Here is a 25891-nt window from a genome sequence, read left to right as displayed (position 1 = left end):
CTCTGCCATCCAGAAAGAGCCCGGTCTTCAGGCAGCCTGTCTACCTGTAAGAGGCAGAGGGATCCCAGCTGGAGGGCAGAAGGCCGTTGCCAGGCACTGTGACCATGCAGACTCCTCACACCCTTTCTGGCAGGCCGTGGTGGGTGGAAGGAGCGGCCTGGAGGTCCTATACTGGGAGCTGCCTGCATCACTCACAGAGCCCTCCCTGCTGAGATGGAACTCCAAGCTGGCTTTTCCCTGGTGTCAGTGCAGTGAAAGGGCCCAGAAAGGCTGGGCTGCAGGGGGCGGGGGTCCTCTGCTTCGGGGCAACAGGCAGAGTGCAGAGAGCCTGGGGCAGAGAGTCCAAAGATTAAGTCCAGCACAGTGGTTAAAACTGTGAATTCTCTCATCAGATGATCTGGGTTTAAGTCCTCGCTCTCAGCAGGCAACTGAATAACCCTGCCTCCTGTGCAGTGAGGGAAGCGACAGCTACCACCCAGCACCACCATAGAGTTGAGAGGCGGCAGAGTGCTGAGCACAGTGCCTGGCCCAGACAGACACGCACTTGAGTGCTGCTTGCTCCCTGGTGCTGTGTGGCCACTTCTCCCTGGGCTGCAGCAGCCAAGCAAGCGGCTACTCTCCCACCAGACAGCTCCACCTGCTCCACCACATCACCCCCAGAGGCCCACCCATGACTGTGACCAGCTTCAGGGCACAGCAGGGTTACTTGGAGAGTATGGAGACTCTTTCACCTGCTCCCCATCGAAGGGCCATCCCAATCCCCACCTCGAGGCCCCTGGTGGGTGCTAGCTTTACAAGTAGCCTGACTAAGGTGTCAGCCAGCACCTGCTGCTCGGGTCTGAATTCTTCACTCTTCACACGTGCAGTTTGGAGTGGGGTGGGCAGGGCTGTGTGGATGGAGGCATCCTGTCAAGGGCCCTGGCAGAAACCCTATCTGGGAAGCCTGCAGTGGAGCTCTGGCTCCCAGACAGCTGCACTGGGGAAACCTGATCTGTGGCTGGCCAGGGTGCAGGGTTAGCCAATGTCTGCACCCAATGTGTCTGGGGCCCACAGGAATGGCACTGGCCAGCTATGCAGAGGGGAGTCCAGCTGGGTTTGGCCCAGGAGCCCAGAACACAGTGTAGTCCATTGCCCTGGAAAGCCTGAACACTTCTAACTCTGACTGACAGTGACCTTGAGCCTTATGGTCTTATGTAATCCCACCAAGAACGCTGGGTACCTAAAAGGTCTCACATGGAGTCAACAGAGCTTGCTGAGAGATTGTTTAAAATGCAGATTCTGGGGCCCAGCCTGGAAGTATTGAGGTAGCAGGTAGCAAGTAGAATCCAGGAAGCTGCATCTTTAAAAGATGCCAGCTTGGATGAAGGTTTGGGAAAATCAGAACAGATGACCTCCAGGATCATTCCAGCCCTGCCATTTATAAGTTTCATCGTGTCGTGGGATCTCTGGGCTCAGTGATTGTCCTCAGTCTGAACTCCCTGCTCTGGCCAAGTCAGGCCTCCCACAGCTCCAGGGCAGGCAGGACCTGGGGCTGCCTTGGTCACAGAGCACCTGCTCTCAGAGGGAAATCGAGAGGCTTGAATGACCTGGGTCTTACAGCTGAGCACAGCCAAGGACAGTGTCTTACAAACAGTGACTCAGGCTGTAACACTGTGGGTTTCGGTTTCCAAGACCAACTTCGTAGAGTAAAAGAAGGAAAGTGATTAAGAATCAGGCGATCCAACCCTCCATGGCCACTAATTTACCATCCACATGGCCTTGTACAAATAGCATAGCTTCTTTTCTGAGATTCAGTTTCCTCAATTATAAAACAAAGGAGTCAGTTTATGTCTGAATTTCCTAACTAGGCTTGCACATTCTAGTCATTTGGATAATTTTCTCCAATTCTGTATCCCTGCTTCTCACCCCAGTCTACTGAATAATATCTGACCTAGCAGATGGGCTTTCAAAGCACTGTGCAGGTGATTCTAGTTCACACTGCTGGCTGAGAACCATTGATCAGAGACTCTTAACAGTTTAGTCCTGCCTGGCCCAGAACTGGAGCACAGACAACCCAGGACTTCTAGAGTCGAGCCTTGTGAATCCAACGACAGTAAAAGTAGGAGATGGCTCAAGATGGTCAACCCCACCTGTCAAACCCAGCCTGTGCCAGAAGTTAATCATGAAAACCATGTCCTATATTATAAATGATAGAAATATACTGCAAATCTAAATACACAGATATACTATATATTGGGTGGGCTATACACTATGGAACTTATGACCATGTTTAAATGGCAGGTTGATTCCTTTTAAAACAAATTAATATCTGTGAAATAAAAATGCACTTTATAATTTATAGTCTCATTATTTAATTCTCAGCATTGCTTTCTGTAGTGAAGGACAGAGCACCACAAAACATAATGTCTTAGGCCGGGGAAGTAACTCAGCTTAGAGTGCTTGAGGCCTTGGGTTTGATCCTTAAAACCACATCAATAAAATTGAATCTTACACAGGATAGCACCTTAGATTGCATGAAACATGATATATATTTTTCTATGTGACCTTTTAATGTACTACATAATGTTGTTAATTGTCTCTTAAATTAGAACAGAAGCCCCCAAAGACAGAGATTTTTGTCTGTTTTTGTTTTCGGCTCCTCAGAGCCTAGAGCACTATCTGGTAACTAGTTTGTTGTGATAATTATGTGCTGCCTGGATGCATGTTTAAATGGAACACAGTTGTGGGTCTTAAGCAAACTGGCTTAGCTGCACAGAGGGGCAGAAATGAAAATGTGAGCAGCTGGAGCATCCAGACTGGTGGAGAGGATTCAGCCCTGCCCTGGCCCAGGAGAATGCTAGCCTAGCTTGAGCCACTCTCCGTCTAGCTAGGGAGGCAGATGTTTAACAACCCAGACCAAACAGGGCAGTATAAGTACCACAGTGGAGACAGGTGCTCTGGGGGCCCAGCCGCCACATGGAGCAGCCTGTTGGGGTCAGGAGTTGTCCACAGGCGAAGGACACAGAAATGCAGAAGCAGATGCCAATGGAGTGCTTGCAGCTGGCCACGGAGGCGAGCAAAGCAAAGACACTAGATGCCTGGTGTGGGTGGGGAGATGGGGGCCCCCCCGCAGGCTGCTGATGGAGGAAAACTGAGTTACCTGTAAGTTCCTGTAGTGGACAGCACTGCGACAGTGGCTCACCTTCGCAGCCTCCTCACTGGTGTAGAACAGCCCACACAGCTTGCAATAAAATCCAGTCCTGGGAACCACAAACTCCACACCTGGAGGGAGAGCGAGAGAGAAGGGCGATGGACAGGCAAGTGTTAGGGGAGTGGCGGGAAGCCCCTGTAGTCCTGGGAGCCACCAGGGAAAGGGGAGCCAGGCACTCCACATGCCCTTGCTATGGACTTGGGCTGGGTCCCTCTTGTTTTTTTCAACCATCTCAATTCCCTCATTTGCAGAACAGCTGTATAGGAACAAATCTCTGCTGCATTGATAGGTGATGGCGAGTGTAGGGGCTGAGCTCTAAGAAGGGTGATGAGTGGTGAGCCATTGAGATCTCTGTTTCTTTCCTCTGAGAATTAAAAACCAGACTCTTTGACTCAAACTGCTCCCAAGGAAAGGAAGAAAGAGAGCATTTACATTTTACTTGCTTAGATTTTATTTTATTTACTTGCTTGGATTTTTTTTATTTGCTGTGCCCTTCCTGTAGCTATTGTGATTCTGGAAGAATTCTATCAGTTTTTTAGAATTATATTTATTGCCAAGTGTGGTGGTACATGCTTGTAATCCCAGCACTTGGGAGGCTGAGGCAGGAGGATCTGATTGAGTTCAAGGCCAGCCTGCACTGCATAGGGAGACCCTGCCTCAAAAAAAACTGAAACAAAAAATAAATTGTATTTAAGAATTATGTTTGTGAAAGAAAAAATATTTATATAATTAAAAGTGAGGGGGGAAATTGCCTAGAATTATTCTGGTCCAAATATTTCCTTCTAAGTGATTCATGTACGTGTAGGACCTTTCCTTTTTTGCAGTTTTAATCATACGGTAGGGCTGAATGCAATTCTGACCTTCCCTTTTCACACAACAGTGTGTCATGGACCGTTTCCTACCTTCCTTGCATCTGTCTCATCGGTTAACAGCATTTCTTTTGTGACTTATTAAATGTAAATCCCAGAATTCTGGGAGGCCTTTTGATTTCAAGAGACAGTGGCCCCTAATCATGGCCAAGTGACAATGTCACAGCCAGAGGGGTCATCTCTTAGGCAGTGGTGGCTGGCATGGCCTCCATCTCCTGCTGAGGACGTGGTCAGCAGAGTGGAAAGAGGCCACGTCTGAGATGGTCCAGGTCAGCCGCTAAGGATTGAGGCAACCTGGGGAGGTGAACAAAACTGCTCCTGACCCTCAGGTTCTGGAAATAGGGTGAGCGCACACGCCCTCCCATGGAGTGGCTGATGGCCTTGCTCCTGTACAGGAAGGGTATGAGAGCTGGGAAAAGCAGGACACCAAGGAGCTCAGGCAGAGGGCCAGAGGTTCAGGCACTAAGGTCCCCCTTGAAGGCTGGGAGCCTGCCTGTGTGGAGGTGGAACAGCTGCTCCCTTCTCCCCTGCTGGGGCGGGCAGGGCTGGGACACATGACCACGCTCTGCTCCAGCAGAAGGGAAACAGGAACACATTACTATGGAGGGCCCTGGCCCTGGTACAGCCTGGCCACAAGCCCCAGCTCCTCCCATTTCTTCACTTTCTTCTCCTGCCTTCCAGGACTGAGCTAAGTGCCTATGAGCCCCTGTCATATAGAAGGGGCCTGGACTTTGCCAAGTCAAATAAACCTCGTCTTGTTTGAAGGAGCAGCCCTGAGGGAGGACAGGAGAGGGGAAGGAAGCTCAGGAACCCTCACCCAAGTCTTGCCTTGACTGCTCCTTAATCTGCGGCTCAGGCCTGTGGTCCCCTGGGCCTGCCTGTGGTTCCCTGGGCCTGCCTGTGGTCCCTTGGGTCTGCCTGGGCTTTCTCTAACTGCCACATAGCTGCTGAGTCCTCGGGAGATGGCAGCATTCCCTAGGAAAGGGAGTCATGGCTCAGCTGCCCGGGGAGCTGGATGTCCTTCTCTCTGCCCCTCTCGCCACTGTCCCCACAGAGGATGGATGGACAAGTGGCCTGCTGGGAACTACTTGTCCCCTTCACCTCTCAAATGGGCCCATGGCTGTCACAGGAAGAAGCATGGGGTGAGGTCTGCCTCCATCCCTGGTGCTGCTCCATGGGGGAACGAGGTCCACGCCTCCCCCCAAGAAGGGTAGCTGGGTGAGGAGAGCGTGGCCAGAAGAGGGCTCTGAGCAGGCCTGTGCTGGAACAGAGCCCCGGAGTTCCCTCTGCAGCCTGGGCATGAAGTTTCCATCCCAGAGCCATCCAGAGCCTGAGCCACAGCCACAACCATAGCCACAGTCACAGCCACACCTAGGGACCGCCTGTGGGCTTCAGGGCGACATTTAACTTCAGCGCACACAGGCTTCTTCTGCCTGCCCTCCAACAAAACATAAAGTAAAAACAGACTAGAAGTCACGGCAGAGAGCAGAGAAAAATGGCACTTAGGGACAGATAGGCTGGTACTTCGACCTCAACTGTGTGGCTTCAGGTGCATTATTTAACCTCTCCGAGATTGGCCTCTTCATCTGTCAACCAGGAATAAGGACAGCACAGAGTGTGTGATGAGGAAACACCTCTCACTTTGCCTGATGCTAAAAAAATATTTAAGTTTGGAAACATATGCTTTTCAGTTTGTTTGTCTATTTGTTTGGAAATGTGTTAAACAGATCTACACAGAAGCCAAGTATCTGACCCTCATTCACCCTTTCCCCAGGTCACCGAGGGAATCTTCTCCAGAGTTTGGAGGCCACTTTCTCCCCCTGCCCTCCCCAGTGGGTTGAGTTGGCACCAGGAATCAAAGGCAGCACTAGGGAAAGAGAAGCTGGGGTAGAAGAACCCCTGAATAGCTGGTACCGAACTCTGAACAACAACAGTGTCCACATCACAGCTTCAGGGGTCCTGGAGAATGTGGGGGGATGGCCCGGCAGCACCGAGAGATACTGCCAAAGCCTGGCAAATGTTGGAGCCACATGAAAGCTGCATTTGCCTCCTAATAATAGCCCCTGGCACAGGTAATTATGACAATGACATCCTAGTAGAGCCTGGGATGGAAAAAGAGGGAAGCTCACATTTTTGCTGGTGATGCTGTTTGGTTTTGGTACAAGCAGGCCTTGGCAGACTAAACTGGCCAGGGTCACACAGAACTGGCCTGAATCACACAAGCAGTGCCCTTCCCCAACCATGTCCTACGGGTTGGTCAGGCTTTGGCACCCCTTCCCTGCTCTTCCTAAGAACAAAGCCCTAAAACCATCTCTCACCTCTATGTAAATCTCTCTGCCAGGAGTGGCCAGTCCTGGAGGCTGCAGAGTTTGCAGCCACAAGAAGAGGACACAGAGGAGTCGGTCTCAGTATTTTATGAATGAACAGAAGTGAGACCCTCAGTGAGAATTTTCTACCAGAAGGCATCAAGACCTTACATGTGTTCATGCATTTAACTATCAAAGTAAGTCTATAATGGTACACTATCTGATTTACAGCTGAAGAAATCTAAGTAGAGAGGTTGAACAAGTTGTTCTTTGCCACCCAACCATCAAGTAGTACAGATGAGGTTTAAACCCAGAACTCTTCATTTTTGCATAGAAACTGCCTTTCCTATGCTGTGCCGCTGCCTAACCTGGAGGACAGGGCAGTCAGAGACCAGAAATCCTGAGCCCAAATCTGAACTTGCTATGTGATCTTGACAACATCTCTGACTTCGGTTCACTCACCTGCCAAATGCAGAAAATAGTACCATACCATTCCCTTGGGGACCAACAAGGTAGACTAACAAGACAATCAGGAGTAGCCCAAACTAGAAACAACCCAAGTGTCCATCATACCAAGAATGCATATCCATAGCCACAATGCAGTGTGCCTCAACAGCAAAAGAGACCATCAATACACTCAACCATACAGATGCACGTCAATTTTGCTGAGTGAAATGTCAGGCAAAACCAGTACATATTGTAAGATTCCTCTGCATAAAACTCTAGAAAATGCAAACTGTTATTTAGAGACAGAAACATGAAAGTGGCCACCTGGCGGCTGAAGCATGGGGAGGGAGGGATTACAAAGGAATCTGAGAGGATTTGGGGTGATGGACATATTCACTGCCTTGGCTGTGGTGATGTATACATACCTCAAAACTAACAGAACTGTACAGCTCCATCTGTGCATTTCATTGTATGTCACCTGTGTCTCCATGTAGCTGCTTAAAAACAAGGCAAGATACCATTTTCCTCCTTAACAGGTCGGCAAAGATTAGAAGCTAAGATCAAGCTGGCAAAGAGATCGGGAATGAGAACTCTCCCTCAAGGTACTAGTGAAAATTGGTATTATCTTTCTGGAGAGCAGTTTAGAAGCAATTACAAGAGTTTTGAATGCAAATGCATATGGTCCACAGCCCCTCCTGCTAGCATTCTGCCCCGGAGAAATGCTGGTGCACACAAAGGCTTTTGAACTAGCATATCCAGAAGGCAGCAGGAGACAGCATAAGAGCAGACTACTAGAATTTGCAGCCCAGTTCTAGTCTGTGCCAAGCATTAGCTTTGAGACGCTGCATTTCAAATTTCTTATCAGAAACGTAGAAACAAAAATACCTATCTTGCAAATGTTTTGAGACTATTAAATGAAATACTACATTCAAAGCCTGAGGAATACTGCCCATCTAGTGAGTGGTTACAATAAAAGTTTAGCTGTTACAGCATTTTTCCAATGGAAAACCCAAGTCTGTAAAAAAGTCTAAATGCTTACTGCCAGAGAAAAGAATCAGCAGTTTACAGTAGAGTTTTTATGATGGAATATTTGCAATGGGTAAGAAGAATATGTTCTCTCATACTGACATGCAGGGATCTCTAGGACTTGCTATTGAATGAGAAAAGCAAATCTCAGAACGTGACGCTTACAGTGCAATACTATTTTTGCAGGACAGAAATTATCAATGGGCATGACTGGCCATCTCAGGAAACTCAGGAGAGATTGTAGAAATAAAGTCTCTAATATTGATTCTACATGTTTCTTTGGTTTTTTTCTTTTTTTTTTTTTCATTTTTATCGGTACCGGGGATCGAACTCACAACTGCCTGCTTGCAAGGCAGGTACTTATGCCGCTGAGCTAAATCTCCAGGCCCTGTTTCTTTGTTTTTAATTTGCTACAGTAACATATTCTTCAGTGAAAAACAATAATAAAAAGATATGAATTACAAGGAACAGAATTCATCCTTAACTTCTGCATGTGTCAACTGGAATCCAGGTTCCTGAATGATAGGAGATTTGTCTTGGTTCTCTCACACACCCAGTACAGTGTTGTGTCATCCAACAAATGCTTGCTGGCTGACTGACTGAATGCGTGGATAAACTGTAGCCTCTGAGAGGCAAGCTTCACAGGGGTTTCCAAGGATTAAGACAATCAGAGCCCTGCAGTCCACGCTATGGCCTGCCTTTTCTGTATTTCAATGTTTGTCTTTGGAGAGGCCAAGCAATGAATACGTGCCCACACAAACAAACAAAAATTTGCACTTCAGTCTGACCACAAAAGCAGTACACATGGGAGGAATAAATTAGGAAGGGACTGCTTAAAAAGAGAAGAAAAGAGAAACTTGGATGGAAAGGGTGAGCCTCCACTCTGAGGGTGGAGAGGCAGATACACAGTCACTGGCTTCTTGTGCTCACTTGTCACACTTTCTCAAGTGACACTTCCCCACCCTCCCTCTGAGCAGTGGTTGCTCCTCCTTTATTTCTTTGCTTCCCAACCTTTTAGAATGGATGCAAGACTCAGAGATGCTATTGGCTGGGAATACCCCAGGAAACTTTCTTAAAGTAGCTTCTTGCCTTATCCTGAGACTGCTTAGATCTCCACTTCAAAAATGTATCCCAGTGATTTTATTAGTATACTTCCTCCCCACCCCACCCCAACATTCCATGCTTGGAAAACAACTGATCTGGTCCAATTCCATGTCACAGAGGAGGAAACAGAGTCAGAGAATATGGTTTATCTGAGGGTGACACAGACACCCATCAATGGAACAGGAAGGACAAGGAACCAGGTCTCTCCATGTTCGGCGCTCCCTTTATCCACTGTCTGGTCTTCCCCAACCCAATCTATTCAGCACCACTGAATGCCGCAGAGGAGGCCGCCTTGTATATAGAAAAGTGCAGCATTGTCCTGAAAAGGGCTGGGTACCTGGAGAGGAGGAAGGGTGGCAGCAGAAAAGATTCATTTCTTTGCTTGTTCTGTTTCGTTTGAGATAGGGTCTCACTATGTAATCCAGACTGGTCTTGGATTCACTAAGTTGCCCAGGCTGCCTGAATTTATGGTGATGCTCCTACCTCACCCTGTGAGTGGTAGGATTCTACCAGGTATGCACTGACACCCCTGGCTTAGTGAAGGTTCATTTCTGTTGACACCTTGGAGGCCCCTGGGCTCTGCTCCCTTGCCTGAGTAAGGGCTGGACTTCCAGTCTCTGTGTGGTCAAGAACAAAGCATTCCCTAACAGGGAAAACAGGACTCTTGGCTTTAGGTTCTCAGCGCAGTGCTGCTCCAGGCTGCTCTTTTGGAGTGTCTGTTTGTCTACCACAGGAGACTGAAATTGCAAGAAAAGCCACTTGCAAATCTAGGTTATTGCATCATATGTTAAAAACAATAACAATAAAATGACAGAAAAACTCTCTTATGGTCTTAGGAATCTCTATGGAATGATTATTTCCTGGGGCTGATTTTCAGGAAAGACTGTGTTTCACCTACCTAGAGGAATGCTAAGTTCACTGAACACATCCTCCGGTTCCCAAGAAGGCAAAGAAAGGGGCTCTTTCAGCTCCACTTCAGTATATTCCGGTGATCTCACATCCAGAGACTTCATTTCCATGTACCTGGAACTTTCTGTAAAACATGGGCCAAGGCAAAAAAACTAATGAAACACAGCCTCCAAGAGTCCCTGTAATTCTATTCCCTGCAATGGTGATTGGGACCTGTCCTTGACTGCTTAATCACATGAGGCTGGGGCCATGACTGCTAATTAGAACCAAAGCTCTATAATTAAGAGTCTTTTCCACTGCCAGAAGAATGCCACACACAATAAAACTTGGCAAATCCTTGCACTTGGCCTGGGGGGATGGGCTATTAATGCCTTTAGTTAAGATGATCCACCCCCTTCATTCCCCCCAAATCAGTATCACCCCACCTCTGCAAACAGAGGAATTGTTGAAGGGCGAAAATTGTGCTGACATCCACTGAGGCTGACCTAAAATCCCATGCGATTCTCACCCCAGGCTCATGAAGCAGTGTCATTAAATACAAACTCCAAACACTGTGCTAAGCTAATAAACTACTAACACTGGCACATGTTGAGACCCAGATTGCAAAATAAAAGGGTTCAATCAGAGCGAAGTGAAAACGTCAGTCTGCCTTTATTCTGGCTTCCCTAGCCCATGTGGGTCTCGGTGTTTCTCTAGCAACAAGCAGGCAGTCCACAGCACAGTTTCCATGGAGATACAAATCTGGGCAAGTGAAAAACAGCTCAGGTCAGCTTGACACAGAGGCAAGCCCAAGCACCAGATCATCTGCCAACTTGTGCCACTGACAAGGCGCTCAGGAGAAATGGGTATTTTTCAGCGTTCCCTCTCTATTTTCTGACTGTTGCTTCAGTACTGGTAGTGTCACAAGCTTTCAGTAAAATGAATCTCTAGTTATTTTCACTATGAGATGCTTAAGGGCTACTATCTTCTCCCCCTGACTCGAGCCCTTGATCCATCTCAGTTTCCACTTGGCAGAGAGTCCACAGCTTAGTCTATTTTAAACTCTCTATTTCATGATGTCACAGTGCCGAGCATAGCTACTACATCACCTCTGGTAGAGGCAGAGCAGCTCCTGGGACACGTCTTGTATCACTTTCAGACCCTAGAGAAAACTGAGTCTGAGTAGGAGACACAAACTAAATTCCCTAATAAGACCCTCTTCCTTCCCCTTCCACTCCTTTCTCTCCTCCTAGTGCAAAAATTACAGCCAGGATTGCCTCCAATTTGCATGCAAGACCAGTTGATTGATCCCATGGGACCTCCTTTCAGTTGTCCAAGCCCATCGAGGACCCCATCAACACTTGAGTTCTCAGAACATATGGCTTCCCAATTGGTTTCCTTTACAATATTTGCCTGAAGGCTCTAAAAGTCTAACCAGGCTCTTAAAGGCTTGCTTCCATCTGCACAAGACTTTCTGCATTTGCTCTAACACGAGTTGAAAGTTTGCTTAGCTCTGTTCCAACCTGCACCTCCCCATCCTTCCTGAGGGCAGCAGTGGTCTGGTCCACCCAACCACCCATGAGAAAAAGGGAGGTAGTTACCCTCGGTCAACACTCCTTGGCAAGCCTGGCTTTGGAGGTCAGGTTCAGTGGGGGTGCTGGCTTTCTCTTCCTGGAGAGTGCCTTCACAAGCCCCATCTTCGGGGGGCCCCCTGGCCTTGCAGTCATCCGGAAAGGGGCTGGGCTGCTGGGCCCTCTCCTCTGCTGGCTGGGGGGAAGACATTTCCTGGGCTGCAGGGGCCAGACACACATCTGAGCTCTCCGTTCTCTTTGCCTCCTTCTCATGGCAGTCTGAATCCTCCAGTGAGAGGCCTGTCTCACATTCAGCTGGCTTCCGCTCAGCATCCAGATTTAGGCCAGGCGCTTCCACGTTTGTGTCACCGGGATCACTCACAGAATCAGAAGGCAGTTGTCTGGGCAATTTGAGGCTAATTTCTGTGGCTCCATTCCCTATGATCTTAACTCCCTCATTAATGAAATTCAAATCCTTGGACACTTGCAGGTCTAAGGTGGTTGTCACACAGGGACACATTTCAGGGCAGATTTTGTCTTTCTGGTCAACCGCCATAATTTCTTCCAACTCTGGGATGTCCGGTTCCATAATAAAGTCTTCTTCTTCCCCCACCTCATCCACTGTAACCAGCTCCTCCATGTTGGTGGGATACCAGCTCTCCCCTTCTGCTTCACTTCCACTTTCCCAATCTTGTTCCTGTAAAAAAAAATTCCACAACAGACATCAAAGGGTGGCTGAGCCCCTTCAACCAAAAGGCATACACCTTGGCCATGATGACCCTCAAGCTAGAAAGATCTGGAGCATTCTTCCTGCTACCAGGGAATAATCATGGTAATTAGCAGCTGTGAATCACTGAGGTTCACATCACTGACTCACCCTTAGAATAATGTCCAAAATGGCCCAGGACTCAGTGTAAGTCCTAATCCTTTGCCCACCATATTTAAGATGATACCAAGGATTTCAACCTCTGGTACGTAATTGTTTTTGAATGAATGAATAATTTGTAGATGCTAAATATTAGCTGGAGCTATTTCCCTGTGTGTGGGGGCATCACTAAATGTAAGCAGGATTACAAGCTTTCTCCAAGCACTCTCCCCCATGCAAGGGTACAGCCTTCATAAGCCTCGTAATTTCAGTCTTCACATTTAATCTCTCCTAAAACCTTCTCCTTGTGTTCCCAGCAGTCCAGAGACCTAGCAGACAGATTTAGGTATCAGATTCTCCTGACCAGAAAAGCATGAAGCTGGCCACATTCCAAGCACATTTCTTTTTGCTATAGAAGCCCCAGCCCAGGAAGACTGGGATTGAGCTTCTCTTTTTAATTATATAAAATAATCTTTACAAGTACAGTAGATATTTTGTTGATCCCAGCGTCTGAGCTGCTGAGGACAGAGCCCCAGCTTAAGTACCCAAAACAGGGTCCCCCATACTCCCTAAGGGACCTGCCTATTTTGGGAGCCTGGCTCTTAAGGCCTGAGTCTTTTCTGGGCACATATTTTCTCATAGGCGAGCAGCCAATTTGCTGGAGAGTGAGGCAGAGCCCAGGCGCGCGGGTAAAGACCTCCCAATAAAGACTGTGCAAAGATCCCAAACAAAGCCATTCCCCCAGAAGCAAATGGGCTTTTCCTGGAACAGCCGGTGGGGCCTGAGACACATTTGTACCGGGGCGACTGCTAGGCAGGATGGGGACTTCTAGGACTCAGTCCCTGCTGGGTGAAATGCAGATGTGACTACATTTGCCAGTGTCTGGGACAAATTTACCTTTTTCGTCCTTGTGCTTTTTGGCTCAGAGGACTCTGTCTCTTTCTCCTGTCTGCACACTGACTGGGGGCTTTCTTCCATGCCCTCCTGTTCCTCTTTTGCAGCCTTCCCAAAGGAAGAACAGAGACACAAAATCAACAGTGAGTAGAGGGAGGGAAATGAGAGAGTGCCAAGAGAAAAAGGGTGACATTGGACACAGACTGTTCCATGCACATCATTTCCTCTTCCCCCACAGAGCCCCTCAGAGGCAGCAGCTGGATCACCCTCACTTTACAGAAGGAGAAAACTGAGGCTCAGAGAGGTTGAGCAACTTGTTCCCAGTTGCACAGACAGAGCAGCAGAGAAATGTTGTGAAGGCTGGCAGGATGTCACTGGGGGTCAGAGATCTCTGGAAAAGTGGTGTTTGCTGCTGCAGCAAGGGTAGAAGAAGCCAAGAGTGAATGTACTACAGTTGGCCCTGGAGCTGGCCGTCACTGTGACATCTGCCCAGCAGACCCATCTGCCCATAAAACAACACATTCCAGCCCCTTATGGTAGGCAAGGAGCTGGCACCCTCTCTGTGCCTTCTCACCTCTCTTTCGCCCTCTGTCTCTCCCAAAACCACAGAGCAAACAAGCACTCCCTTCCCTTGGCTTTCCTCCTTGCCTCCCCAGGTAAGACCACGTGGTTATGCCTGGATGAGGAACTGAACACATGAAAGCAGCTTGAGAATTAAGGCTTCTCACCAGCCTTTAAATCTATGTCCTACAGGCTGACTCTGCCTGCCTGCTTTTACTCTTCGAGCTAAGAATGGATTTTATAGTTCTGACAGTGAAATTTTAAGCAGCTATGTAAGTACCCACATGAAACCCTGCGTAGACTAAAATATTTTCTATTTGATCTCCTGTAGAAACAGCTTGCAAAGCTCTGCTTTCCAAGTTTCTGGGAGCTACTCTCCTATGACTTTAACTTTCGTCACAAAGTCAAATGACCATTCCTGGGTTTCTCCAGGGATGAGATAAATTTTCTTGGCTTTTTTTTGACTGAGGCTGGTTCAAAGGAAAGGGCTCTATTTTAATTACATAGGAGGAGAGATACACCTCCCTGAGCTGACAACAGGCCAGCTGGGCAGGAGCCCAGGGCTGACGGGTTCAACTTGTTATTACTACACAGGACAGAGAGTACCAATTCCCCCGTGTTTGGAGCAGCAGATTCCACAGAAAACTTTGCTTGAGTCTCTGGAGCTACTTATAAATCAGCTACATGTACCTCTTTAGCTATCAGAAGCCATTGATGACCACTTTATTTTTATCACCCTTCGTAAGTTATTCATGGCCCTCTCTTGTCAAAATAAATAATCATGCTGTGCACGGTGGTGCATGCTGTAATCTCAGCACTGGGGAGGTGGAGGTTGGAGAATCGGCAAGAATTTGAGGTTAATCTGGAACATGTAATGAGTTCAAGGCCAGCCTGAACTACAGAGGGGGACCTTGTTTCAAAAACAAATGAAACAAGATAAGACCAAAAATATCTTTATTCTTCACAGTTTCTGCAGACATGCTCCTCGGTGAACACAGTCAAGAATGCCCCTCTAATTTAAGTGGGGGAAAGACTGGGACAGCTTTGGGGGTGTTGCCCAAAGACCCCGGCAGGCAGACCCCTATAGGCAAAGGCAAGTCTGTGTCCTTCTGAGCTCCACTGCTCTGGAGTCACTTCCAGGTGAGAGCTGCAGTCTGAGGGACCAAGAAGAAGGCACTCAGCGGCCCACACCAGCTCACAAACCAAGATGCCAGGTCCCAACAGTTGTGAGCGGAGCTCTGCCACCATAGGCCCTTGACAACTTACTGCTGAGCCACCTCCTAACTGATCTTTTCTTCCTTCTGTTCTGTATGCTTCCTGCATCTCCCCAAATGCAGAACTATCATATCCCCACTTGCTTTCTTGCCGGTATCAGCCTAACCTCCTGAGACTGATAATGCTAGCCTGCCTCTCTGCTCCAGCAACACTGGCCTCTGGTCACCGATGGAGCCTTGCCCGTGCTATTTCCACCATCTGATCTTCCTTTTCAGCTAAGAAATACTTTCTTTCCATCCCTTCCAATCTCAACAGGCCCATGCTAACCCAGGGAAGCCTCTGATTCATTACAGGCCCCCCCTTCCCTTCTTAGCATTTCGCACACATCTCTCTGTCATGGAGGGATGACTTCGTTAGCACGAGCTCCAGGAAGTCAGTGACCATTTCAGTGTCACTCATAAAACAACTCAAGCTAAGTGCTCTGTGGACAGTGGTCAAGAAAAGAATGGAATATGGAAGGGCATGGGGTGAGTAACCTATCTCCCAGCATGCTGGGGTCTATGCCTGGGCTCTGAATTGGGCACGAGTGGCTTTTCTATTCCTTCCTATTCTGGATTGTTTACACTGAGATTTGCATCCTGCAGACCCTGGGCTGCATGTGACCCACAGATATATCTGGTCAGTATATTTTCTAAAGCATGCATATTTTCTAAACGTTACACAGACATCCAGTCCAGGTGTAGGTCTTCCTTGAAGCAAAGGGAGCTCGCACACTAGGAGGCACACATTCCTGTGTCACAGCTGTCAGGATTCCCTAAACAGAGAGGCACAACCTTCTCAGCCTGCCACAGCCCGATCACTCCTACCTGGCCCCACTCACCCTACATGGTTCTCATTTGCCATCTCTGGGTACCTGCATCTGTAACACTGATCCCTCCCTCCAGTTAAGAGGAAAGGGTGTTTCTTTCCCAGATCTTCCCACTAAGTTACTTCATTTCTTCCAAGAGTCAGGGTTGGGTCCCACATGTAGATTGGCTACTCGCAAACCTGGAGAAGTACATTTATGGGCTTGTCTGTCATAAGTACTTTCTCAGAGATCCCACTGGGCTCCAATAAGCACAAGCTCATTAAACTGCAGCAACTGCCTCGTGGTCACATCCATTTTACACACAAAATCACCGAGAGTGAGGACAGGGTGTGACTGTGGTTCTAAGAAGCTGGGCCTTTCCTTCCAGAGTCCAGGCTCATCCTTCCTTCACCAAATGCCTCTCCCACACTAGAGACAGCCTTGATGATGGCAGAGAAAAATTTCTGCCTCGTGAAGGTAACACTTGGAGTGAGGGGTGAGGGTACACATTAAACAAAATGAGGGCACCAGGTGATTAGCGGTACCAATAGTGAAAAGCTGGGAGGAGAGACCCAGTGAATAGAGAGGACCACACCTCCTCAAAACACCCTCTGGGGGTCACTGGATCTTGAGGATCTAGTTCATTCAAGGTCCTTCATCAGCCCCCTCCCCTACTTTCCCTAACCACATCTCCTGTGCTTCCCCCTACTATTCCAGGCAGTAAAACCTGTCACAGACTTTGAAATGGGTTTTTAAAAAAACACGGAGCATCCCACGAAGAATGCTGGGCACTGTCTCACACATTTCCAGGGTACCCCATTCCATAGGGCTCCTCACTCTTCCTGATCTTAAGCTGAGCTACTGTGCAACTTTGTTGGTTGTAGAAAACTGTGATTCAAATGATTCCTGTTTATTGAGATACAAGTGAATTTCATCTGGTGGAGAAGCAACTGACTTCCTGTCTTCTCTGGAACAGATTATATCATTAGCAAATTCATTTCAGTGGTCCTGATGGCTTGCAAGGTTGCCTGCTCTTTGAGGCGTCTCCTTGGAGCTGACTCTTGCATCTCATAGTTCCTTTGATAATTGAGTTGAATAAAATCCTTGACATGTGTTCATGACATGTCCACACCAGAGTCATGATTTTAATTTTTAAAAACATTATCCTTGAATATGCTCTAAAGACACAGCCACACTGAGTATCTACAGTTTCTTGACAATAGTATTTTGTTCTCATTTTTGATCCTGCAACAATTTCTACCAAGAATCCCAATTGACTTTTTACCCACTTTCAATACCCAGCTCAAATGCCACCTCCTCTGTGCAGCTTTCTCCTTTCCCTGGTAGAGTTAACTGCCCACAGCACGGCTCATCCTCTGCAAATTCTGCCATGGGTCCTAGTGTATATAAATTATTTCACAGGTCAACTCCACCACTGGATCTTGAGCTCTCCCATAACATGTGTTACGTGCTAGCCACCCTTGGATCCCCTGTGCCCAGCACACCACCTGCCAAGTGGCATTCTATCACGTGTATGAGGAAATGAAGGCTAAATAGCAGCTCAAAGTGTGACTCTTCAGTTCTCATGAGTTGAGGACTGGGTTTCTTATTAGGATTTATCAATACCAACTCTTAGATCAGGATAACTAGCAGGTGTGCATGGAAGATTTTAAAAATAAGGTTCCTTATACGGAGCCCCAATCCTCTAAGATCCCACCCTACTTAAATGTAAGAAGCTGATGCAGCTGTGTGAGCTGAGGCAGTGCCACAGATGGGAGCCCTCGTGGCCCCTTGGATGACAACCCCAGCCGACTGCTGCACATTTTTATTAAAATGGAACTAAGTCCTGTGGGTAGTATCTCCAGAAACACACCACACCCTGGGCACGTGGTATAATTTAAGGGGTGGAGGCTGCTTCTCCTTTCCCACTTCTCATCAGAGCTCCTGGATTGGCAGCTGCTTTGGCAGGAGACAGAGCAGAGTGGACCAAAGATCTAATCTCTTCTGGAAGACTCTGTGGGTGTGAGCACCTTAGGCCACTCCAGCTTGGACAAACAGAACTACAGAGGGCCTTCCCACATCCCTCCCTAACTTCTAGTGAAGGCAACAAGGTACCGTGGGATGTGAGGCTAGATCACCTGGATATAATTCTGGCTCTGTCACTTCCTGAGTGTTCCTGGGAAAACAATACAGTTCTCTGTGCCTCAGTTTCTTCATCAGCAGAAATAACAGCGCCAACCTCCTAAGGATCCCGTGAGATTATGTGCATTGAGATAACATGCCTCACACAGTGCCTGGCACATAGTAAACATTCAATAAATGTTTCATTCACTCCATCAACACTCATTCATGCAGTAAATGTTCATCGCGGTTATATTATATTATTGGCATTGTCTTCTCCGGGACCTGCCTCACCTTACCTGGGCAACAATTGCATCATTACCTCATTCTCTGCCATTTTCCTTTCTTTTCTATCATCAGCTCCTTCTTGATCTCTATCAGGCCTCTTGGTTCTATTTTTCTCACTCTGCTTGGACTTGGTGCCCTCAGGGGTTCTAGTGACCTTGGGTCCCAGCCCGTCTTCCTTGCCTGAGTCATCGGGGTGGGGGTGTCTGCTGTCCCGCAGTCTGGCCTCTTCTTTCCTCCTGGACCGGCCGGGACCATCCTGCTGCTTTACGTACTTTTCAGACTTGGTTTTGAGCTCTTTCCGGGAGTAGCCGTCCTCCCGGCATTTGTAGCTGGACACGGAGTGGAGTGGGCTGGGGGAGCCGGCCCTCAGGTACTTCTCCCGGTGGCCCCTGCCCGCTTCTGGGCGCTCGTCAGGCTCGGCCTTGTCCAGCGGCCGGGGGTAGTGTTTGCGATCGTGCGCCCAAGCGTCTGTCCTGTCCCGCTTGTCCTCCCCGTTCTCCCTCCAGGGCAGGGGGTCTCGCTCCTCCTCCCTCCAGGCGTAGGGAGAGTGCTCCCACGAGTCCCGGCCGTTGCCCCAGTCAGCCCGGGAGGGGCCTGGAGGACTGTGGGAAGAGCTGCAAGAGGTGAAACTTGGAGTGTGTGACCTCGGGGACAGAGACCGGCTCACAGGACTGCGAGAACGCGGCCGCTCCGGGCCGTATCTGTGAGGGAGCAAAGAGAAGAGGCTTTAGAGTCTTCACACCCCGCACCCAGCCCCAACATCCTCAGTCAGTCTCCTGGACACACTGGACGCAGGTGCCCAGCTGTGTGCCCCCAGTCAGGACTGTCTAGGTCCACACAGGGAGTAGATGGAAGGAAGGCCGTCAGCCCTCCTGGTCTCCGTGGGGAAGGACTTTTCCCCGAGCCTGGTGCAGGCTACTCTCTCTCTGCCCCTTTCTTCATCCTGGTCCTGGCAGCTAGGGAAATGCCTGGATTCATTTGGCTCAGGCCTTTCTGGGAAGTGAGTTACACCCAGGGGACAGGCCCTGGTCTTTCCTCCTGGGGGTGGCGTGGGGCCCCAGCCCAAAGGCCGCTCATGGTAGGCAAGGCCATGTGAAACCGAGGTCCTGTTAGCCAGCCCTTCCTGTTAGACCCAGCCACGCCTCCACTTGGTCTCCATCAGAATACAAGGTGCTTCTTGGCTTCCACCTCCCTCATTTAGTTCTCACCTAAATTTGTCCACATCCCAGATGTGAAAAAGGGATGCTCATAGTTTGGGAGTGGCAATGATGAGGGCAGTTATTCCAAAAATAAAGAACCAGGAAGAGGGCTGGAAGACAACTCAGGGTCTGACCTGCTACGGCGCAGGATTCAAGGAAACTGAAACCCAGGAAAAGACTCCAAATCTCCTTTTACACTGCCACCAAGCTGCAGGTGGCATGGCGTGGCTGTACACACACCAGTTAAAAACTTAAGTAACCACAATTAAAAAAAAAAAACTGACAAACGCCCTAAGCCTGCACATGTAAATACAAACACGTATGTGTGCTAAAGGCTGGTGATTAAACAGATCAAGTCAGGCACCAACGATGGGCATTATTCCCTTGGTTCTTAAACGAAGGACAACCATGCATTCCAACTGGCCATTGGACACAGCTGTGGCTGCCTAGCAGGACAAGGGTGCCTTGACCACCATGACAAAAAGCCCTCAGCAGTGAGGCCAGAGCGCCTCCTGTGGCAGATGTGGGTAAGAACCGCAGATGCTGCGGGCAGGTGCCTGGCTGGACTGCTTTCCCCTAAGGCTCTCCCAGGACTGTCTTTGCAGGGTCATCCTGTATCCCCAGCCTGGCCTGGTTGATCACAAACTTTACATGAAAGAATTGAGCTGGAAAACTGCACACATTCGATCAGAGTAAATGTTCAAGAAAAAAAAATTTAACCATTTATATCTTTATCTCCACATCTATGTTGAGCTCATGACAAATCAAGAGCTGGCCTGAGAAGTCCCCACTGCTGCTCTGCCACATGCATAGATGTGTCCAGGCTGCTCCAGCAGAGGGAAGGAGGCCTCAAAGGGCCAAGTATTAGCAAGTCCTTTGCCATATTCCTTTCCAACAGAGGAGGGGTGGAGGAATGGAAGCCAGCATCCAGCATTCTCCTGAGCTAAACCTGAGTTGCCCTCTGGGCCTGGACTCTGGTGCTTTTCACTGGGAACACAGACAGGTAGGGCCTGGAAGGCAGATGAATGGGACAGGGGCTAGGGCAAGGGTATGGTGTGGCCCAAATCCCTCTAAGAATGAGAAACAAGAATCTGGAATCTGCCCTAGACCCGGAGCCTTACCTGTCTGTTTCCCGGAACATGTCCCTCTCCCTCTGGGAATGGATGTCCTGGATGATAGCAGCCACAGTTTTCCCAGGTTTCTAGGAGGTCAGAGAGAGCACCATCAGTTCAGAGGTGGCCTTGCAAATGCCAGAGGAAAACAGACAGGACTAGGGGTCCTCGCTGTCCAGGGCATTAAAGGGTGCAAGGTGCCTTGCATGAGGAAGAAATAATGTCTGATCCAAGGGCTGAGGAGAGGGAGCACAGTGTGGAACAGAACAGGGCTGAGGGCTCTGAAAACGTGACATCCATGGAGCTGGGGACATAAGAACCATGGTTCACCATCCACCTGCTGGAAAACAGCGTGGGTTAATTCTCACCTCCCTTCTCCTCTTACCTGTGTGAAATGTGAAAACAGGGAAGGGAGGAGGAAAGGAAGAACAGCAATGGCATATAAACCTGGAGAGCTACGTGAAGGTCACTGAATATAGGTCTCTTGTATGTGTTGTGTATAAACTCACTCAAGACCAGCACAGGCAGCCTCTGTTCTGCAAAACTCCGGCTCGCCATCCACTCTGTGCTCTCTACAGTTAGTGACTCTGGGTGTTGTGTGGAGTTCAAGGTCATAGAGGTTGTTAAAGAACAGACCCTGTCCCTCCTACTTCCTTGCCACGCCTCGTGACCCTTTTAACACCTCGCTGCAGCGTGTTCATCCCCAGGGGTCATCCGACACTCAGAGTGATTCTGTGTCACGTTTCACAGCAGAGATCGCCAAGGGTTCTGCCCTCTCTGTAGGTCATTATGTACCAGGACAGGACCAAGCCCAGCCCCCTAAGGTCCTTTCTAAGCTTGAAGGCACAAATGATTTTTTTGAATGCTTAAAAAAAGAAGTGTGTGACCACAGAAGAAATTTAATCAACCACTTTCCTTACCCTTTATTTTTTTCTCACATAGAACATGATACCTTAAGAATTATTCCAGGGCTAGGCATCATGAAATGTCTCAATCTATAGAGGAGGACACCAGGTCCAGCGATGTGAAGTGGCTGGGACTAGAATTCCACGGGCTTTCCACACTTGATCTTAGCCAAAAGGCCTATGGCTTTCTGAGCATCAGAGCTGCTCACCTGTGTGGTTGATACTGAGGGTTGGGTGTGGAGGAACCAAAGATAAGAATGAAGGGGTGTGGCCTTTGGCATGGGGTGAAAGGTCAAGGTTGGGCACAGGGAAAAGATGGGAAATGCTCCAGCCAGGGAGAGAGCTCCTGTCAGCTCAAGATGCAAAAAGAAAGAAAATCAGAGAAGACAGTGATCTTGATTGACTCTATCAGTAGAAAGAAGTAGAAGCACAAGAAGCGGATCACTGCTCTATTCAAAAAGGCCTAGGAACTTAGGATTGGTCAGGATATTCACTTAAAAAGCTACATTACACTTTTGGCCAGTGGTGCCTTAATTATGAGCTTAACCCTTTATCTCATAGAGGTGCCACACAAGTCACCAGGCCACCCAGAATGTGCACTGTCAGCCAGTGCCTCATCTACTTTAACTGGATCACAACATAGTCCATGGCTGAGCAAAGAAGAGGCCAAAGCTGCTGAGAAGGAATCTGGTGCCCAGGATGCCTCCTGTAACCCTCTCACCCTGCTCAGTCTACCGAGCCTTCGCCAGGGTCACTGATCACCTTCATGAGGTAGAAGACGGTGGTGCATCTGGAGAAGCCTGCATTTTACATGGCCCCCACTAGTAAGTCTTCTTCCTACCTACCCACTGGTGGCCACGCAGTGGAAGTCAGCAGTGGATAAGCAAGGGCGGGGCCTGCTGGGGCAGCTGGTCTTCAGCAAAACCTTACAAAGCCCTGACAAAGACCAAGTCCATGTGAGCAGACGCGTTATCACTCAGGAGGCCACATCCTGGGGCTCAAATCTAAAGCTCACACTGTCAAGCTGGAATGGAGGGCACAGGTAAAGCCTAAAGCACACGCCTCCCATGTAGGTCAAGAGTACATAACAGTTTCAGAATATGAAAATAAGAATTCCTCCCGGGGGTCAGATAGGGAACTTTCTCCTATAAAATGAGCCCCAATGCACAGTTTTCCTTTGCTCTCTGAGAACTGCACATGCCCCTGATTGTTCCTTCTAGCCTAGACCCAGGAAGTCCTGCAGTGTGAGAAGGGTGGCTTTGCCTGGGAGCAGATGGAGCAGATGGAGCAGATGAGTGTTTTCAAGTCCCCATGGGGGTCCAGGTGAGGACCAGAGGCATCTAGGAGTGCCTGTTCCCTTGGTCACCACACATAGCATCCCCAGGCACCATGCAGGTCCTCAGGGTCAAAGAGATGCATGCCAGGTGATTTGGGGGCTATAAGAACCTCATTTTGTCTGAGACATCTTTCCTCTTGTTTCCCCAGTCACTAAATCTCCTGGGGCCACTTTCATGGCAGTGTTCACAGGAATTACTTCTGCTCAGAGTGCAGAGGGTCCAGGTCACTGATCTTCACACAGACAGGACCAGCAGAGCCTTGGTCTGAGTCTGTGCCCCACAATACCCATTCCAGGGAATGGCAGGAGAAATGAAGGGATGTGGCTACAGAGCGTTAACCTGTGGGGAGAGTCTGTAAGCATTGTCCACCGAGGCTGGTGACCATAGCATGGTAGCATGGTGACCCTTTCGAGAGCCCAAGGTCACTTCACTATATTAAGTGATAACTGCAAACTGTTTGGCAATCTCCTAACAGCCACCCTGCATCTACCATCCAGAGGGGACAGAAATAGCCAACAATTTTTCAAATAACAGAGTTGACTTCTCAAAGCCCTAAGAAAATCCTTTCAACCTTTCTTTTGGGTGGGCTACAGCCTGGTTAAAAGTGCAAAGGGAGCAGGTGAAATAATGTTGTTATTGCCCGAGAAAAATGAAATTGGAGAGACTAGAGTAGATCTATAATAAAATTGGGGGTAGTGTTTATTGCAAAAAATATGAGACAAACACAAGTAGAGTGAATAGCATATCGAATCCCATAAATCCTTCATCCATGTTCCATCACTCTGCCAGTCTTGTATTTTTACCTTCATTCTCTTTCCCCACTCCTTAGGTTATTCTGAAGCAAATGTCAGATGTCCTATCTCTGCACACATTGTGTGACATTGATGCAGCTCAGCAGCCCCACAGGGCCACCCACTCTGCTCACAGTCAACACATCTGCCTGCTGCTAAGGCCCAGTAAGACATTAAGCTCCTGGCTGTCCCAGGACAGTGCTGTTTACTGAGAAGGAGCCCCCACCCACGACTCAGAATCTCAACCCACAAACAGCAGCCTGGCTCTGGCCCCTGACTGGCAAGGTCGCGTAGGCTCATGGCTGGTTGCCTACAGGGACTCACTTTCTTTACCTAGGTGGATAATGAGGCCCATCTGGCCTTGACCAAGCACCTCAGAGAGTGGCGAGCTGCACTCGTGCAAGCAGTGGCGGTGGGGTGCAGGGTACCATGCCCCTCTGCAGCTTCATGGCTGCTGTGTACATCTCCAGTCTGGGGAAGAGGCTGAAGCTTCCAGATGAGCCTGGAGCTCTGCAGAGCCGGTCCAATTGAGGGGCTCCTGATTGTTTCTGAGGTTACTGGCTTTCCAGCCTCTGCATCTCCTCTCACCTGACTCCTGCCCAAAAGCCCCGTTTCTGTGTGGCTAATCCTCTCCATCCCCTGAGTTCCTTCTTGCAACCTCTTCCCTCTTTACTTCTAAGCTGTGTTGTGTTTTGGCACTGAACTTCTAATAGCCACTTAGACACTCATGTTTAAGTCATGTATGATTTTACACAAGAATAGTTTGTCGTCCCCCATCCCCCAATAGTAAGCTCTCCTCAAGTCAGGACCGTTTCTCATACCTGTCACAGCGGTTAGTACTGTGTTGTACACAGCAAAGACTCCACGTCATCAGTTTCCCTAATCTTCCAATACGGAGTATCATGGGTGACCCACAAGATTGACTTCCAGGGCCAGAGGTGTTCTCTGTGCCCAGGAGACCGAGAGGTTCAGCAGCCCTGAAGCCAGGCCTTGGCCCCCAGCACTGCCAGGAAACTCAATCCAATAAATGAGTCTCTGGGAAGAAGGACCTGAAAGTCCCTCTGACAATTCTTTAATGCAGTAAGTAGGAGACAGTGGTTTAAGTTCCACATCAAGGTCATCAAGGATATTATGATCCTAATTTATCCAAGAACTTTATAGAACAGCAAAGACTCCAATCGTGCATCTATCTTCCTTGTCAGGAAAGTAAACACTCATTTTTAATTTTCCTTCAGAAGCTCTCTTCTTTATTATTTGGACACCTATAATGTGACACAGGCAAAGTTCTGCCATAAAGGCTCTGAGATTAGAGCCCTGCACATGAGGAGGTAAGATGCAGGTGTGAGGAAATAGCAATTAAGAGAAGATGAATACATAACTCAAAGTCTATCCTTTCTCTCTCTGTATTTTGCTTGGTAAGCAAAAGGAGAAAGTTAGAAAAGAAAGATCAGTCAGAATTTCCTCCCACCCTGTCTACTCTGGTGGAACATGATATGATGGCCCATTTGGCCTAGAGACACAAATAGATGCGGTGTTTCGCTACCCACCTCCCAGGAGCCTCCTCCCCCTTGTCACTCTGGAGGTCTGGGTGGGTCTGCACCCCTGGTTCTGAGGATGGAGCAAGTGACACAGGTTCAGCCAATCACAGCGCAATCTTCCCTGGTGTCACTACAGAAATTGGTTCAAAGATGGGCACATGTGCTAAGCTAGTCCAATCAGAATGACTCTCTTTTTGCTGGAGCCACTAGGAAAAAATCTCCAGCTCTTTCTTGTGAGAAGGAATAGGAGCATGAGAAGCCAGAGCTGCAGAAGGCACTGAAGCTACCATGCCATCTAGAGGAGAGAGCTGGGGGCGGCTAAGGGCCACCCCCGGAAGCACACATAAAACAAAGTTCAGACGGCAGAAGTCAGACTGGAAAGGAACCAAGTCCTAATGACCTCATCTGGACGCTGGATCCGGTCATGTCTGCTGCCGGAAGTACTCCTGGACTTTTCATTTACTTGAGCCAATGAATTCCTTATTTTACCGAGTCACCAGGCTTAACTGAGACAGGTTTCTGTTACTTGCAGAGAATGTTCTAGCTGATTTATGTCAAAAGAGGGGCCCAAAAGCATGTGTTACTGTGTAGTTCAAATATGTTTTAAAGTACTTTCCCATAGGTTATCCCATGTGACCTTCACAATGACTTTGTGAGACAGTGTGACATTGGGAACAGAAAACTACTAAAGATCAGAAAACCTTGGGTCCAAACCTTGCTACTTTAGGTGTGCGCAAGGACCAGGACATGAACTTGTTAGAGTGCAGAATCCCAGCCCTGTTACAGACCTGCTAAATGGAAATGCATTTTCACAAGA

General features: G+C 48.6%; 1 protein-coding gene across 5 annotated transcripts in view; it reads right to left on the bottom strand.

Moving 5' to 3' along the window:
* The window catches only part of Rbm20 (RNA binding motif protein 20), a 185722-nt gene that overhangs the window by 3266 nt on the left and 156565 nt on the right, over positions 1 to 25891 (bottom strand). For all 5 annotated transcript variants that reach the window (XM_063244691.1, XM_063244690.1, XM_063244693.1 and 2 more), the window contains 6 exons: positions 20513 to 20592; positions 18227 to 18893; positions 13164 to 13268; positions 11432 to 12098; positions 9841 to 9975; positions 3140 to 3261 (listed from right to left, as the gene is read on the bottom strand). In XM_063244691.1, coding sequence (XP_063100761.1) covers positions 3140 to 3261; positions 9841 to 9975; positions 11432 to 12098; positions 13164 to 13268; positions 18227 to 18893; positions 20513 to 20592 — 1776 coding nt within the window. The remainder of the gene's footprint in view (positions 1 to 3139; positions 3262 to 9840; positions 9976 to 11431; positions 12099 to 13163; positions 13269 to 18226; positions 18894 to 20512; positions 20593 to 25891) is intronic.

The sequence above is a fragment of the Cavia porcellus genome, unplaced genomic scaffold, assembly GCF_034190915.1.
Source record: "Cavia porcellus strain 051 isolate PalLab524CR breed Dunkin Hartley unplaced genomic scaffold, mCavPor4.1 scaffold_2, whole genome shotgun sequence".
In the NCBI taxonomy this organism is placed as follows: domain Eukaryota; kingdom Metazoa; phylum Chordata; class Mammalia; order Rodentia; family Caviidae; genus Cavia; species Cavia porcellus.
This window is presented reverse-complemented; position numbering and strand designations above follow the sequence as displayed.